At 37.9% G+C, this 12882-nt stretch overlaps 1 protein-coding gene across 1 annotated transcript; it reads left to right on the top strand.

The window, feature by feature from the left end:
* The first annotated feature begins 1308 nt into the window (after nt 1-1308).
* Nucleotides 1309-12767, top strand: myef2 (myelin expression factor 2). Its single transcript, XM_004543489.6, has 17 exons — nt 1309-1497; nt 2532-2731; nt 3555-3607; nt 4581-4588; nt 4685-4778; nt 5077-5268; nt 6144-6297; nt 6401-6450; nt 6548-6608; nt 6860-6961; nt 7305-7349; nt 7449-7547; nt 7673-7768; nt 7856-7921; nt 10683-10867; nt 12142-12193; nt 12382-12767. Exons 1-17 carry the CDS (start codon nt 1388-1390, stop codon nt 12543-12545), a joined length of 1731 nt encoding a protein of 576 aa, XP_004543546.1. The 5' UTR covers nt 1309-1387; the 3' UTR covers nt 12546-12767.
* The last annotated feature ends 115 nt before the right edge of the window (nt 12768-12882 follow it).

Raw genomic sequence — 12882 nt, 5'->3', positions numbered from 1 at the left:
CTCCACTGTCTGGTCTGGACATGACAAAAGACATGTAGACTCTGAGATGCTATTACTGTGTATTGCATCGTCTGACTTTGGGGTGAATTTACTGGGTCATTCACTCCTGGGAAGATTGTCACATATCTGACAGTTACACATAAGCAAAAAGTGAAAATGTTTGGTTTTACGCAGGTGCTCACACTTACTGATGATCAGTTAATCAAGTGCATTCGATTAACAGCACCTTACTGTTTCTATAGGACTACAGACCTGCTGGGCAACGAGTTCTATACAACTGTGCAACTTTAAACTGTGATGTTAAAAATTAGCTTTCAAAGTATTTCTCCACTGGTGGAATCTCCTCAGGGCTCGCTGAGCAGATTCTCTTCAAATGTTAAAGCTGATTGTGTGACGAAATTGAAAGTATTCCTGCAGTGGAGTAAAAGTGCATTAATCAATAGTTTCAGGAATGATGAATAGACTTGGCTCTGCATGATAATCAATAAGATGGGACATTTTAGTCTGACACCGTGAGTGTGCTGCCTGGAATATTGTAGTTTATAGGTAATACTGGTATTGCTTTATGAATTACAATGTCTGAAACAGGAAAACAAATGTATTATAGCACTGGCCTTTCTAACCAGCAAACAGATCATTTTTAATAAACTTAAAGCTACACAACCAAACAGTTTGAGGATGGAAAGCTGCCATAAAGATGTTATGGAGATCAAATTAGTGGAGCAGGCAATTCTCTGGGACCTGATGTGCTTGATGGTCCTTGGAGCTTTATTGGATCATATTTTAAGAAAGTTTAAACCGATTCTATAACACTGAACTTCTGTATATTCTGTACCCGAACATCACCCCAATTTATGTTTCTTTTTTGTTTTGTCTTTTTATCTGGAAAGGGGACATATACGCATATAAAATAGTTGTTGCTCTATAATACTTTATAAGAAATCTTTTGCACTATATTGTATAAGACATTTTCACAGTTTCCAACGATTTTCATTTTAGTAGACGCTTGTTCGCACGCTGTTGTGTGCATGTATAAAATGGCTTTGGTGGACAAAAAAAAGTTTGCTCATGGTATTGCTCAATTTGGAATCCTTTTTACTGCTAAAATAAAGTGGGGCACATAAGAAAAAAGGTAAGAATCGCTGCATTAGAAGCTTTTACTTTCTTCACTTCTCAATTTAGAGAGAAATCGCGTCCACATTCTTTTTACAGGAGTTAATTTTTTCTTTTCACCCGTGTCCATTGACACCTATACTATTCAATTCTCCGACGATGCCTAGCAACAGCTCCCAAATCTCGCGTTGGAATCACATATCTTCCCAGCACATTTTGAACTGCGTAGCGATCGAGTTATCCTGCGTTGTGTGTGGGGAAAATAAACATCAACATGGCAGATGTTGAAACGGCTAAAGAGGAACCACAGGAGGAGGAAATTTCTGAATCAGTCAAGTCGGAACCCGACGAGACATCTGAGGAAACACCCAACGGTGTGAAAATGTGAGTTAAAAAGTTGTAATATTATCCGGTCGTTCTGCGTCGCTGTTAGCTAGCTTAGCTAAAATGGAGTCCTTGAATATTAGCTATTGTTAGCAAAGAATCCTCCAATCTCTTGTAAGAAATATAACGTCGAAGTATATGTGTTAAATTTAAATATAATGTAAGACTTTAAGGTATATATGCATCTCCATAAACTGTGGCCACAATGTTACAAGGCTGGTGCAATGGGTCATTCTCGGTTAGGTGCTACTCTCCATTGTGTTGTGCTTTCATATTTAGCTAAAGCTAACGAAACTCTGAAATTCAGCGCTAGTAACCACCAAGCCAGCCTTACTTTAATTAAATTAATTAGGTTTAACCACAAGCAAAATAAGCTGTGCTTTTACTAGTTAGCACCCATTCTAATCTTAATGAAATTGTTCATGGCCATTGCGCTATGCTATGCTAACAAACCTGCGGTTAGCTGCTAATGGCTCCGCGCTGTTGCACAAAAATTATACCGGCTTAATACATTTAAAGTGCTCTATACGCATTAAAGTATCAGTTCATTTAAAATGTGTGCTGTATTTTCATAAGGATTTATAAAATGTCACACTTGGTTAAAATCCTCATTATGTTGGTCTTTAGCGAAATCAGAAGTTGCATGAATACTTTTCTTTTAATTTGTTTATGCATTCATCTACTCACGTAGTTGTCATTTACACGCAAAGAAATCCAAAGTTTGTCCAGCACGTATGCATGCATATTGCTGTTTGTGGGTATGGCTATTTTAGATCATGATATTATTATTATTATTATTATTATTATTATTATTATTATTACTTTAGATCCATATTATAGAATTTATTAATATGAGTAGAGTTTTTTGTATGTATAAGGTTAAAAAAGGTATAAATTAAATTTCTAAAGCAAATCACAAAAGATGAGTCTGCTATTACTCACAAATTTATTAAGGGTAGATTTTTAATTTGATGCCCCAGTGATCTGTGGAAGATGTTTAGAGATGTTGACCTGCACTTCTCTGTATTTTGTAGGGAAGAAGAAGGCAAGCCCCCCAAAGAAAAGCATGATGGTAAAGAGAAATCCTCTGGAGGCAGAAGAGGAGGCCGCTACCATCCCTACAAAGACAAACATGGTGGAGAAAAGAAGGGTGCTCATAGGAACAGAGTGTTCATCAGCAATATCCCGTATGATATGAAGTGGCAGGCAATTAAAGATCTAATGCGTGATAAAGGTAATCTACCCAGTGATGGGTATGGCGTCTTTCCCTCTGCCTCTCTCTTCAGCTGAAAAGAAGATTTTGACCTTTTGTTCTGTTTTGTTACAAGCTTGAACGTTTGCTTCTAACGCCAGCTAATTTGTGTGTAGCTTTTGTGGATATGCTTAGTGCAGATATTAAGGAACCGCCATATTGTGATTTAAGGTTATTGGAGTTTTAATTCTTTTATTTATGTATTTATTTTTGGATGGGCACCAATTTAGCTTGGGCTGATATGTATGTGAGGAAAAAGTAGGATTTACGTAGTTACATTGTTACTTGTTTTAATGGATTGTCAGCTCCAAAATGTAACCTCAATCCAGCAAGGAATATTTTGATTGTTGAATGTTTTTGTTGCATCTGCATTAAGGTGAATCTTGCTAGTATCAATGAAAAATATTCCAATGTTTTACTTTATGAAATACAGAGTTCCCAAAAAAGATATTTTGAAAGGTCAAAGGACAGCTTAAACATCTCAACTGCCTTGAATGGAATTTGTTGCTAAACTGATCACGTTGAAGTCTTTTGATTTGAATTTTGAAATTCCCAGGTTTAATATAGCTGTGTTTTTGTTTTTTGCTGTTTTTGTTTTTATTTTTCTGGCCTTGGCCTTTGGGTGTCTCAGTCACTGCCCAGAAAGGCATGGTGTTGTCTGGTGGGATGTTGGTCTGGGCTGGCTGTTGATCAATGGGGACATCTCCATCTGTAGCTGTATTGCCAAGGCCAGCGGTGATTTGAAGACTTGGTGACTTAAATTCCTTTGTTCTTTTGGTATTTTCCCTTTGTATGTCTCATGTAGTTGGTGAGGTTACATACGTGGAGCTCTTTAAGGATGCTGAAGGAAAGTCAAGGGTAAGTGATGTGGCCAAATTGCTGCACGAGGTTTTAAATGCCCTCAGCAGGCTCTCAATAATGTAGTGCTCTTTTAGGCTCTGATCCTTTGGGTTAAATGAACTGGAGACACTATAGGTTGTGTTTAGAGCCTGAAAGATGGCTAATGATTGATTTTTCATTTGAAAGGGAGATGTCCTGTTGACTTTTGGAAATGTAGCCAATGAACTCATCTAAGAGTATACTTTTGCTTTTGTTGTTGTCATTTCAATTGGTTTAAAAGTTTGTTTGTTTGGCCATTTTCCAAAGGGAAATGCGGGGTTGTGTGATTGGTCTTATTGATTGACCCTCATGTCTCAAAATTTTATTTTACAATTCTGTTATATGGCAAAGCTTTCTGTTTAATGGAACAAAGCAGTTGCAAAAGACCACGTAGTTGTTTTTGTTATGTCTTTATGTTAAATGGCAACAAATGATGCAATAGATTTAAAGATGAACCACACATTTTTTCTCTTAAAGTCACAACTTGTTAATCCTAAACAATGTACTAAATACATTTGTTGTTGCTTTTTTCATCTATCGTGGTAATCAATGTCCAGTTCAAAACCTAAATATTTTCAGGTAAAATAATAGAATGTTTAAATATTACTGACAAATGTGATTGTTTTTTTTTTTTTAGTTTTTTTTTTTTTTATTTTAACTGCAACCTTTATATATTACTGTTTAGATATTTTTCTTCTTGTAATATCTTTAATTATTAAGAAATGTGATGTTTGTTTGTTTTTGTTTTTTTTCAGCATTTTTTCTTGTTTGCAGTAAAGTTAAAAACCAGCCGGCTCAAGCCAGCAGGGAAAATATGGCCAACATGCATAAAAAACATATTAAAAACTAGTTGAGATGTTATATTATGTTTTTGTTTGTAATATCTTGTTTTTAACTGTATTTTGTTCCCTCCTTCTGTGACTCCTGAACTCCTGTGATGCCACCTTCGTAGGGGTGTGGGTAAGAAACCCTATTTTTCTCAAAGAAACAACTTTTGTTTTTATATGTTGTGCTCGCATTGACTCATGTGGCGTCTCCGTTTGCCTCGTTCAACAGTGTGGTGGAGTTCAAAGATGAGGAGTTTGTGAAGAAGGCAGTATTAACTATGAATAAACATGACCTGAGTGGAAGGCCACTCAACATCAAGGAGGTGAGAAGCATAGATTGCCGATTATATTTAGCTGTTCTCTTTTTTTTTTTTTTTTTTTTTTTTTTTTTTAAGAAAAGCTGATCTCATGTTGCTATTTTCTGTTGATTGTGGGCATATGAAGCAGTCATAAAAAGATTGTGGTGGTAACCATGATGTAGCATTATTACATTACATATGTTTTTGTTAACATCAGATCTGAAAATATCCAGCGATGTACCACTAAATTAAAATGACACTGTGAAATTTTCTAGTTTTATTTATTTTTTCTTAAATGTTATCATAATGTTTTCTATTTAAGGACCCTGATGGAGAGCATGCCCGCCGTGTGTTGCAACGCATGGGAGGGGGTCAACAGGGAGGCCGTGGGCACGACATGGGGCCTGGTGTGATGAACCTCCCGCCCTCCATTGCTAACAACCCTAACATCCCACCTGAAGTCATCCATGCACTGGAGGCTGGGCGACTTGGCAACACTGTGTTTGTAGCTAATGTAAGGAAATGTTATTAAACATTAATTATCACTGTGCAATTGTAGACATCTGCCAAGCACACTCGTATACATAGTGAAGGCTTTAAAGTAATTTAATAGCTTGGCACCAGAGATTAGTATTACTAATTAAATATTTGACCAGCTGTGAAATACGTCCACAATTATATGTTTCTACAGGATTTGTGCCAGTCTATTTTAAGCCTGGCAGCCCACCAGAGTTTAATGGAGCTTCAGCTGGGCCTAAACATTGTGTAATTTAAAAAAAAAGTTTTTATGATATGTGTATATGTTGTAGCTACAACTGTTTAGCAAGCAAATCCACTTTCACCATTACAGTTACCGTTAACTGTTTACGCACAAACATGTAATTTAGAATTATTGTTGGGGGAGGGCGGTCAACCTGGAGAGAACCCACACAGACACAGAAAGGCTTTAGCTGGCCGGTGAATTCAAACCCCTTTTTTGTTGTGAGGTGACAGTGCTAAACCCTGCACCACTGTTCTACCCCGACCAAAAGAGTTAGTAGACCCCTAAGTAAGCGAAAATAACTAGATAACTACTGACATACGGTAGTATTGTTTTAACTCCTTCCATGTGCTATCCATCCACTAATGTTTACTGTTTACCGTAAGCAGTAGTATAATCCACTTTACTTTGTCTTCGTACTGAAAATGGGAAATGAACTCCCCACTGTACCACCGTCACCACCCTCCATAAGAGACGGCTACAAAAGCTGCTGTGCCATCTTTACCACACAGTGTGCACAGTATGGCTGTCACTGATATGGAGGTATAGCAGTTTCCAAATCTGTGTAGTAATCTTTTTTTTTTTTTCCTGTTTATTAAACGCACTGGTGTCTTTCTATTGTTCAACAGCTGGATTTTAAGGTGGGGTGGAAGAAGTTAAAAGAGGTGTTTAGTATGGCCGGTGTGGTGAAGCGAGCAGATGTAAAGGAAGATAAAGATGGCAAGAGCCGTGGGATGGGAACAGTGACTTTTGAGCAGCCACTGGAAGCTGTGCAGGCCATTTGTATCCTTTATAATTAAGTATTAATTAAAAAAGAAACAAAAAGAGAAAAAGAACTTATTCTGTACAATATTTACCACAGCATTCTCCTTGATGTTGATTCCAGCCATGTTTAATGGGCAGATGCTCTTTGACAGGCAGATGCACGTAAAAATGGTACGTGTGTGTTGTTTTTGTTTGTTAAGTTACAATGTGCTTTAAGCTATGCAGACGATGTGAATATGTGGGCAAAGAAAAATGCTTGGTCTTGCAGGATGAGAAATCTCTACCCGTTGAAGACTTTCGGCAAGTAGAAAAAGCACCTCAGTTACCACGTGAGTTTGCTGTTATTCCCTTATCATAAGCAAAAAACGTAATTTAAAAAAAATAGTTTTATTATCATTAATCAAGTAAACGCGTCTTACCAGAACAGGAAGTGAACAGCTGCATTTTAACAAGATGGTGTGTGAGTGAATAAATAATTTGTTCACCAAAATGGCAGTGTGCCTTTAGTATGTATGAAGTATGTCTTGAGCATTTCTTGTGGTTGGAGACAATACAGAAGGAATTTTTCTTCTTTGTGTAGGTGGTCTAGGTGGTATTGGCATGGGATTGGGGCCAGGAGGTCAACCCATCAATGCCAACCGCTTGAGTGGTGGAGGCGGCATGAGCGCTATGGGACCTGGAGGTCAGTCACCTTTTGAGATATTAGGTTTAAATTATATTCAGTGCAAAGTGTGTCGTATATATGCCGAGTTGCAACAGTTTGTCTTTACAAGCCAATATTTATCCGACAGAATTACATTTCCACTAGCTGATCATCAAATTAGGGTCTCAAGGCAATATTAACTGTGTTCAAGTTAGACTGACATATATGCAACATACCAGTGTCTGTTTTTCTATTAGCCTCGATGTGCAAAGAAATGAAATGATCAGAGCTCTGTCCAGATAATATTTAAGCGCTTTTACGTTGTAAATTTTATGGAATTACATCTGTTTCTTGTAATTCGATGTTCCTTTGTCTTTGCCAGGTATGGATGTATCAGGTTATGGTGGAATGAACAGACTTGGGGGAGGTGAGCTTTTTGCTACCTACGAGTTTCTTTCCTGTTGAATGACCATGGTTACCTCGGTGTTAACAAAGGAGATTTCTTTTTCTCTTCTGCTTTCGATAGGAATGAGTAGTGCAAGTGGAGGCTTTGGAGGCATGGACAGCATGGGCAGTATGGGTGGGTTTGGAGGGAGGGACATGGCACCAGTTGGCAGAATGGGAGGTAAGTCTGTTTTACCCTCAGTGGGCCAAAAATCAGGTTTTCTTGTTTGTTATTGGTAACTAATGTGTCATCTCGTTTTATTGTTGATTGTTTTGTTTCTCTTTCATTGTATTTTTGGTGTTAAGATATGTACCGATCAGGAATGGGTGGAATGGATCGGGACTTTGGGCACGGTGACATGCCAATGAATCGAGGATTTGGGGATTCTTTTGGAGGAATGGGTAAGTTATACTCTCACTTCAGTGAGGCTGTGAGTTCTACTGCATCGTGGTATAATTGAATTTGCATCAACTTGCACTCTTCTTTAGGTGGAGGCTTTGGAGGAGGCATGGGCAGTGGTGGCATGGGGCACATGGGAACTGGATTAGGCACAGGTTAGGAAAAAAAAAATCTTAATACACAGTGTTTCAAATTATCATTTTTATAGCAGTTGTTCAGTAATTAAAGGTACATGAGACTCCACAACAGTACTCTTACTTAAAGTTTGGGCTGCCCCCAAATCATCATTTCCTTCCAGTAGTTAATATATTTAGTCTTTTCCAAGTCTGACCTTTTTGGTAAAATGTAACTCTTTTACTTGAATTTAAACAGTGTAAATTGATAAAAATGAAACAAAATTAACAGTATTTCCTGCTATAACATAAGTAACATCTCTCATATCAGGCTTCCTAAAGGATAACATTTGAATAGAGAAACAGAAGTTTAGATCTTTATGGCTGATTACAGCAACCTAATCTCCTGAACTGTCATACACTTAGCAGTGGGTGTGGAAACGTGTGGTCATGGTTGTCACACAGATTAAGAAAGTAGTGTATTAATACGTCTTACTTATTAAGAGTCACAACAGACTCGGTCACCACACGCATTTTATTTTTGGTAACATAAATAAAGAATAAGATATAACAGGTTTTTTTGTATGAATTAGATTACTCTCTCTGGTAGCTGCTCTATAAACACCGGAACAACAGTATATATTTTTCTAGTGTTTTTCTCATTTTTGCTATGTAACTTTGCACTGTCCACTTTATGCTGTAACAAATTTCCCTCGTGTGGGACTAATAAAGGTTATCTTATCTTACATTAATGACTAACCTCATATTGTGGCTGGAGCATCTCAGTTGTTCCCCTTCCCTACTGAAGTTTGGTCTGTTTACATCAATTTTCCATGCGATTGTATTTGTCAAAAAAAACCATCGGGAACTTTTATCAAGTGGAAAAAGGTTAGCGTTCATTCTCCAGGTTCACTGTGTTATGCTTTGGTAAGCTAACATAGCAGTGTCGCTAGCGATCACTAACACAGCATTATATACCATCTAGCCCAACTTCAGTAATCCTACAAACGTCACTATTGTGTAGTTTTCTCTCTACATTCATGTTGGAAGTGATAGCAGAGCTGTACGTTTTATTTTTTTCCAGAAATCTCTCAGTCAGAACATGCTATATCATGTTCAGGTAACTAGCGAAACCAGCGAGCTAACTTCTAACTCTGTTTAATTTAATAAATTCTGTTTTCATGGATGCCTGGACGTTAAACTTAATTGTTAAACCTGGTAAAGCAGCAACGCTGCTCATTTTATTAAAGATGAAAGAATTTAGAAAGTTTTTAACTCTCAGTGATGCTGCAGTGTTCGTTTGACTTTGGGACCTGAAGCGGATGGAGTTTAGGGCCCACTGTTTTATGCTTTGTTATGCTAACATCTGTGTCGCTAGCGATCACTAGCACAGCATCATATACCAGCTAGTCCAACTTCAGTAATCCTACAAACGTCACTGCTGTGTAGTTTTCTGTCTTCATTCATGTTGGAAGTGATAGCAGAGCTGTACGTTTTATTTTTGCCCAGAAATCTCTCAGTCAGAACATGCTACTAGTTTCGCTAGTTTATGTAACTAGCGAAACTAGCCAGCTAACTATCTGCTAACTTCTAACTCCGTTAAATTTAATAATTTCTGTTTTCATGGATGCCTGGATGTTAAACTTAATTGTTACACCTGGTAAAGCAGCAACACTGATCATTTTATTAAAGATGAAAGTATTTACACAGTGTTCGTTTGGGACCTGACGCAGACGGGGTTTTGGACCCAGATTACTATGAGCCGTGAGGCTCCTGATTACGGTAGCCATAACGCTCAGACAATCGATCAAGCAGTGCGGCTTCGTAGCTTAGCAAAGTCCTACTAAAACATTTTTTGACTGATTTTTGAGCGCCGTGTACCACATAAAATTGGTTCGAGGTCAGTAAACACAGTCAGAATTCATAGATAAGGCGCACCAGAGTATAAGGCGCACTGCCGATTTTTGAGAAAATTAAAGGATTTTAAGTGCGCTTTATAGTGCGGAAAATATAGTACTTGGAGAAAAGAGATGCATTTTGAAGACCAAGAAAAAAACAGCAGAGGGCCTGGCTGGCCACAGCAACCCACAGAGAAAATATGCACTTTCTCTGTTTCATGTATGCCAAAAAACCCACACAAACCTGAAAATCTTTACAGTTACAGTATAAGATGGAATCTATGATGGAGTTGTCAAGTTTTGGTTGACCAGCCTTATGGTATTTTTCCATTTCATCCCAGGCTTGTTTAAATTATTAGACTGAAAGTATTCAGAACACTGCTGCCTGTACTATAGCAAATGCTATGGTATTTATTTTCCCAGAGATCGACAATTACTTGTTTGTTAGAGACTAAAAAGGGGTATAGTGGTTTGTCAGTAGTTAAAATGTTTTCTTTTCACAAAAGAATGAAGTTTTCCCATTGATTCTTCGTGCAGTGTGGTGACTAATTATTTAAACTGGTACAGAGTCTGCACCCACTGTATAAACAGTGTCATGGCGACATTGGCTTCTGTGATAGCAAGTTTGGAAGTGGAAAATCAATCCTCTTCTGCACCGTTTAGATACACTTCGGTTACATTTTATTAGAATAAGTTAATAAAAATCTATTCATAAAGCGGTGCAAAGTGTTTTAAAAGTCCCAATTCACAGAAATCTGTCATGAGGCTTTGTAGTTCTGCAGCAGTGCAGGAAACTGCAAACATGACCCTGTTAAAACCTAACTGTGCATTAGGTTAAATTGTTTGTGTGCACTTCTCTGTGTGTGTGTGTGTGTGTGTGTGTGTGTGTGTGTGTGCGCGCTCAGGTGGGGGAATGGGAAATATGTCGATGGACCGAATGGGCTCCAGCTTTGACCGTTTGGGAATGTCAGGAATGGACATGAACCGTGGCTTTGGTGGCTATGGAGGCGGGGGGCCGGGCCACATGGGTGGTGGCATGTCGGACAGAGGCTCAGGGTCCAAAGGAGGTTGCCAGATATTTGTGCGAAATGTAAGCAGAAATAAAACCATGTTCATTTATTCTGATTTTCAGAGCTGTTACATCTGTGGACATCCTTATCTTCCTATACAGTCAGTCGTGATAGTGATAGTAGTCATAGTGCAAGCACTATAGTATGCTGCCACTCAAAGTTTAAAATGTTAAAGGGGAATTCAAAGGTCCAGGTTTAGCAAACATCACTTGTGTTAGAATTTCTTGTAACCCCCCCATCATTCCTCTTTTGTTTAGATGTGTTCTCAAGACATTTGTGTATCTAAATTTACTGCTTCTTTAATCAGTTCGCTGTGCTAACATGATCAGTTAAACTTTAACGTGATAAACGTTCATTAGATGTCATTAAATATATTGTTGCTGGGCCTTTGATTGGATAGCTGCATAAGCACACAAAGTTATTAATAATATGTGGTGTGCTTTGATGAATCATTAATTTTTGCTTGGAGGATTTATGATCAGTTCGATGTCATCTTTGACATGTTTGATTCCTGTACAAATAGGGCTGTTCGATATAACGATATATATCGGATGACGATATAAAAACGTCTTATCGTTTCATTTTACGCTATCGTTTGTTTCGTGGTGTTGCAAAATAAACGTTTACGGCAATATTTTTTCATTATTTTGATGGTCACTGTAGTGGCTATATTAATTTCTTAAAGTTCTCACTTTCTCTTATATTTATAACCACACTACAGACAGACAAGCGTTTGTTTTTATGCGTTGTCGTTAGCAACAACGACGGTAAAACCACCGCGTGTCCGCTTGTTTATGTTCCACATAAACATTTCACAATAAAGCTCAAGATCCTGTTGTGACTTTTCAAAATAAACTGAATCACGTGAAAGATGCAGTTTTACGGATTAGGAAGCAAAAAAGAGCCGTCAGGTGCTAAAAAAAATAAACCTTAGACTCAAACGTTAGAACAGGCTTTCACACGCAGCACGCCGTGTAAGAAATACTCACAAAGAAAACAGCGGCCCTTACAACTTATGTCTAAAAATGTATAGTTTCATGCATCAGTTAAAACACTCGACTCCAGGTACGCGACGCCCAGCTGGAAACACTTCACGCAAGTCGAGCTGCCCGAGATTCACAGAATTTATAGAAAATGTTAAATTTTTGTGATTTATATCGTTATCGGACGATAGATGTCTTAATATCAGGATATGAGATTTTGGTCATATCGCACAGCCCTATGTACAAAGGTCCAGCTGTAAATGTGTTAATGCTGACTAATGTAATGACTGAAGTATATTTTTGTTTTATAGCTGTCCTATGATTTGACATGGCAAAAACTGAAAGACAAGTTCAGTCACTGTGGTAAGTGTTTCGCTTATTATAGACCACTGAATTAATTATTCTGTTTAATTCATGAACCACTGGAGCACTTTTGGCATTTCACCACAATTGATCGCTGAAAACAAAGACCAATATCTAAGATTTAATCAGCACTTTGTTAAAGATTCTGCTTTCAAAATTCAGCCGTTGCTCATTCTTTTCTGCTACAGGTCAGGTAATGTTTGCAGAAATCAAGATGGAGAATGGAAAGTCGAAGGGATGCGGAACGGTGAGATTCGACTCTCCAGAGAGTGCCGAGAAGGCCTGCAGGATGATGAATGGAACCAAGATAAATGGCCGAGAGGTCGACGTCCGTATTGATCGAAACGCCTAGATCCTTTGTAGAAGTGAAGCTAACACGTACACATTCAGTCCCCTTGCCAATGATCTTTTGTTTTGTTTTAAAAACACAATTACTTCATATCTTCACGTGTAAACTGTTTCTTTCTTTCGTCCTTTTGTTTGTTAATGTAAACTACATAGCTATTTTGTTTTATAAACCCTTTTTAATTTGTGAGACAGTTTATTTGACCAAATAAAGTTTGTAATTTTTAAACTTGGTGGTTGTAAATTCTCCTGAGATCAAAGTCTCGAAGTTGTTCTTCATTGTCTAAACTTTTGCTGTAGTTCTGCCCCCACCCTCCAAGAACAGTGTTCTACATTGGCATCTT

The sequence above is a fragment of the Maylandia zebra genome, linkage group LG1 (genome assembly GCF_041146795.1).
Source record: "Maylandia zebra isolate NMK-2024a linkage group LG1, Mzebra_GT3a, whole genome shotgun sequence".
Classification (NCBI taxonomy): Eukaryota; Metazoa; Chordata; class Actinopteri; order Cichliformes; family Cichlidae; genus Maylandia; species Maylandia zebra.
This window is presented reverse-complemented; position numbering and strand designations above follow the sequence as displayed.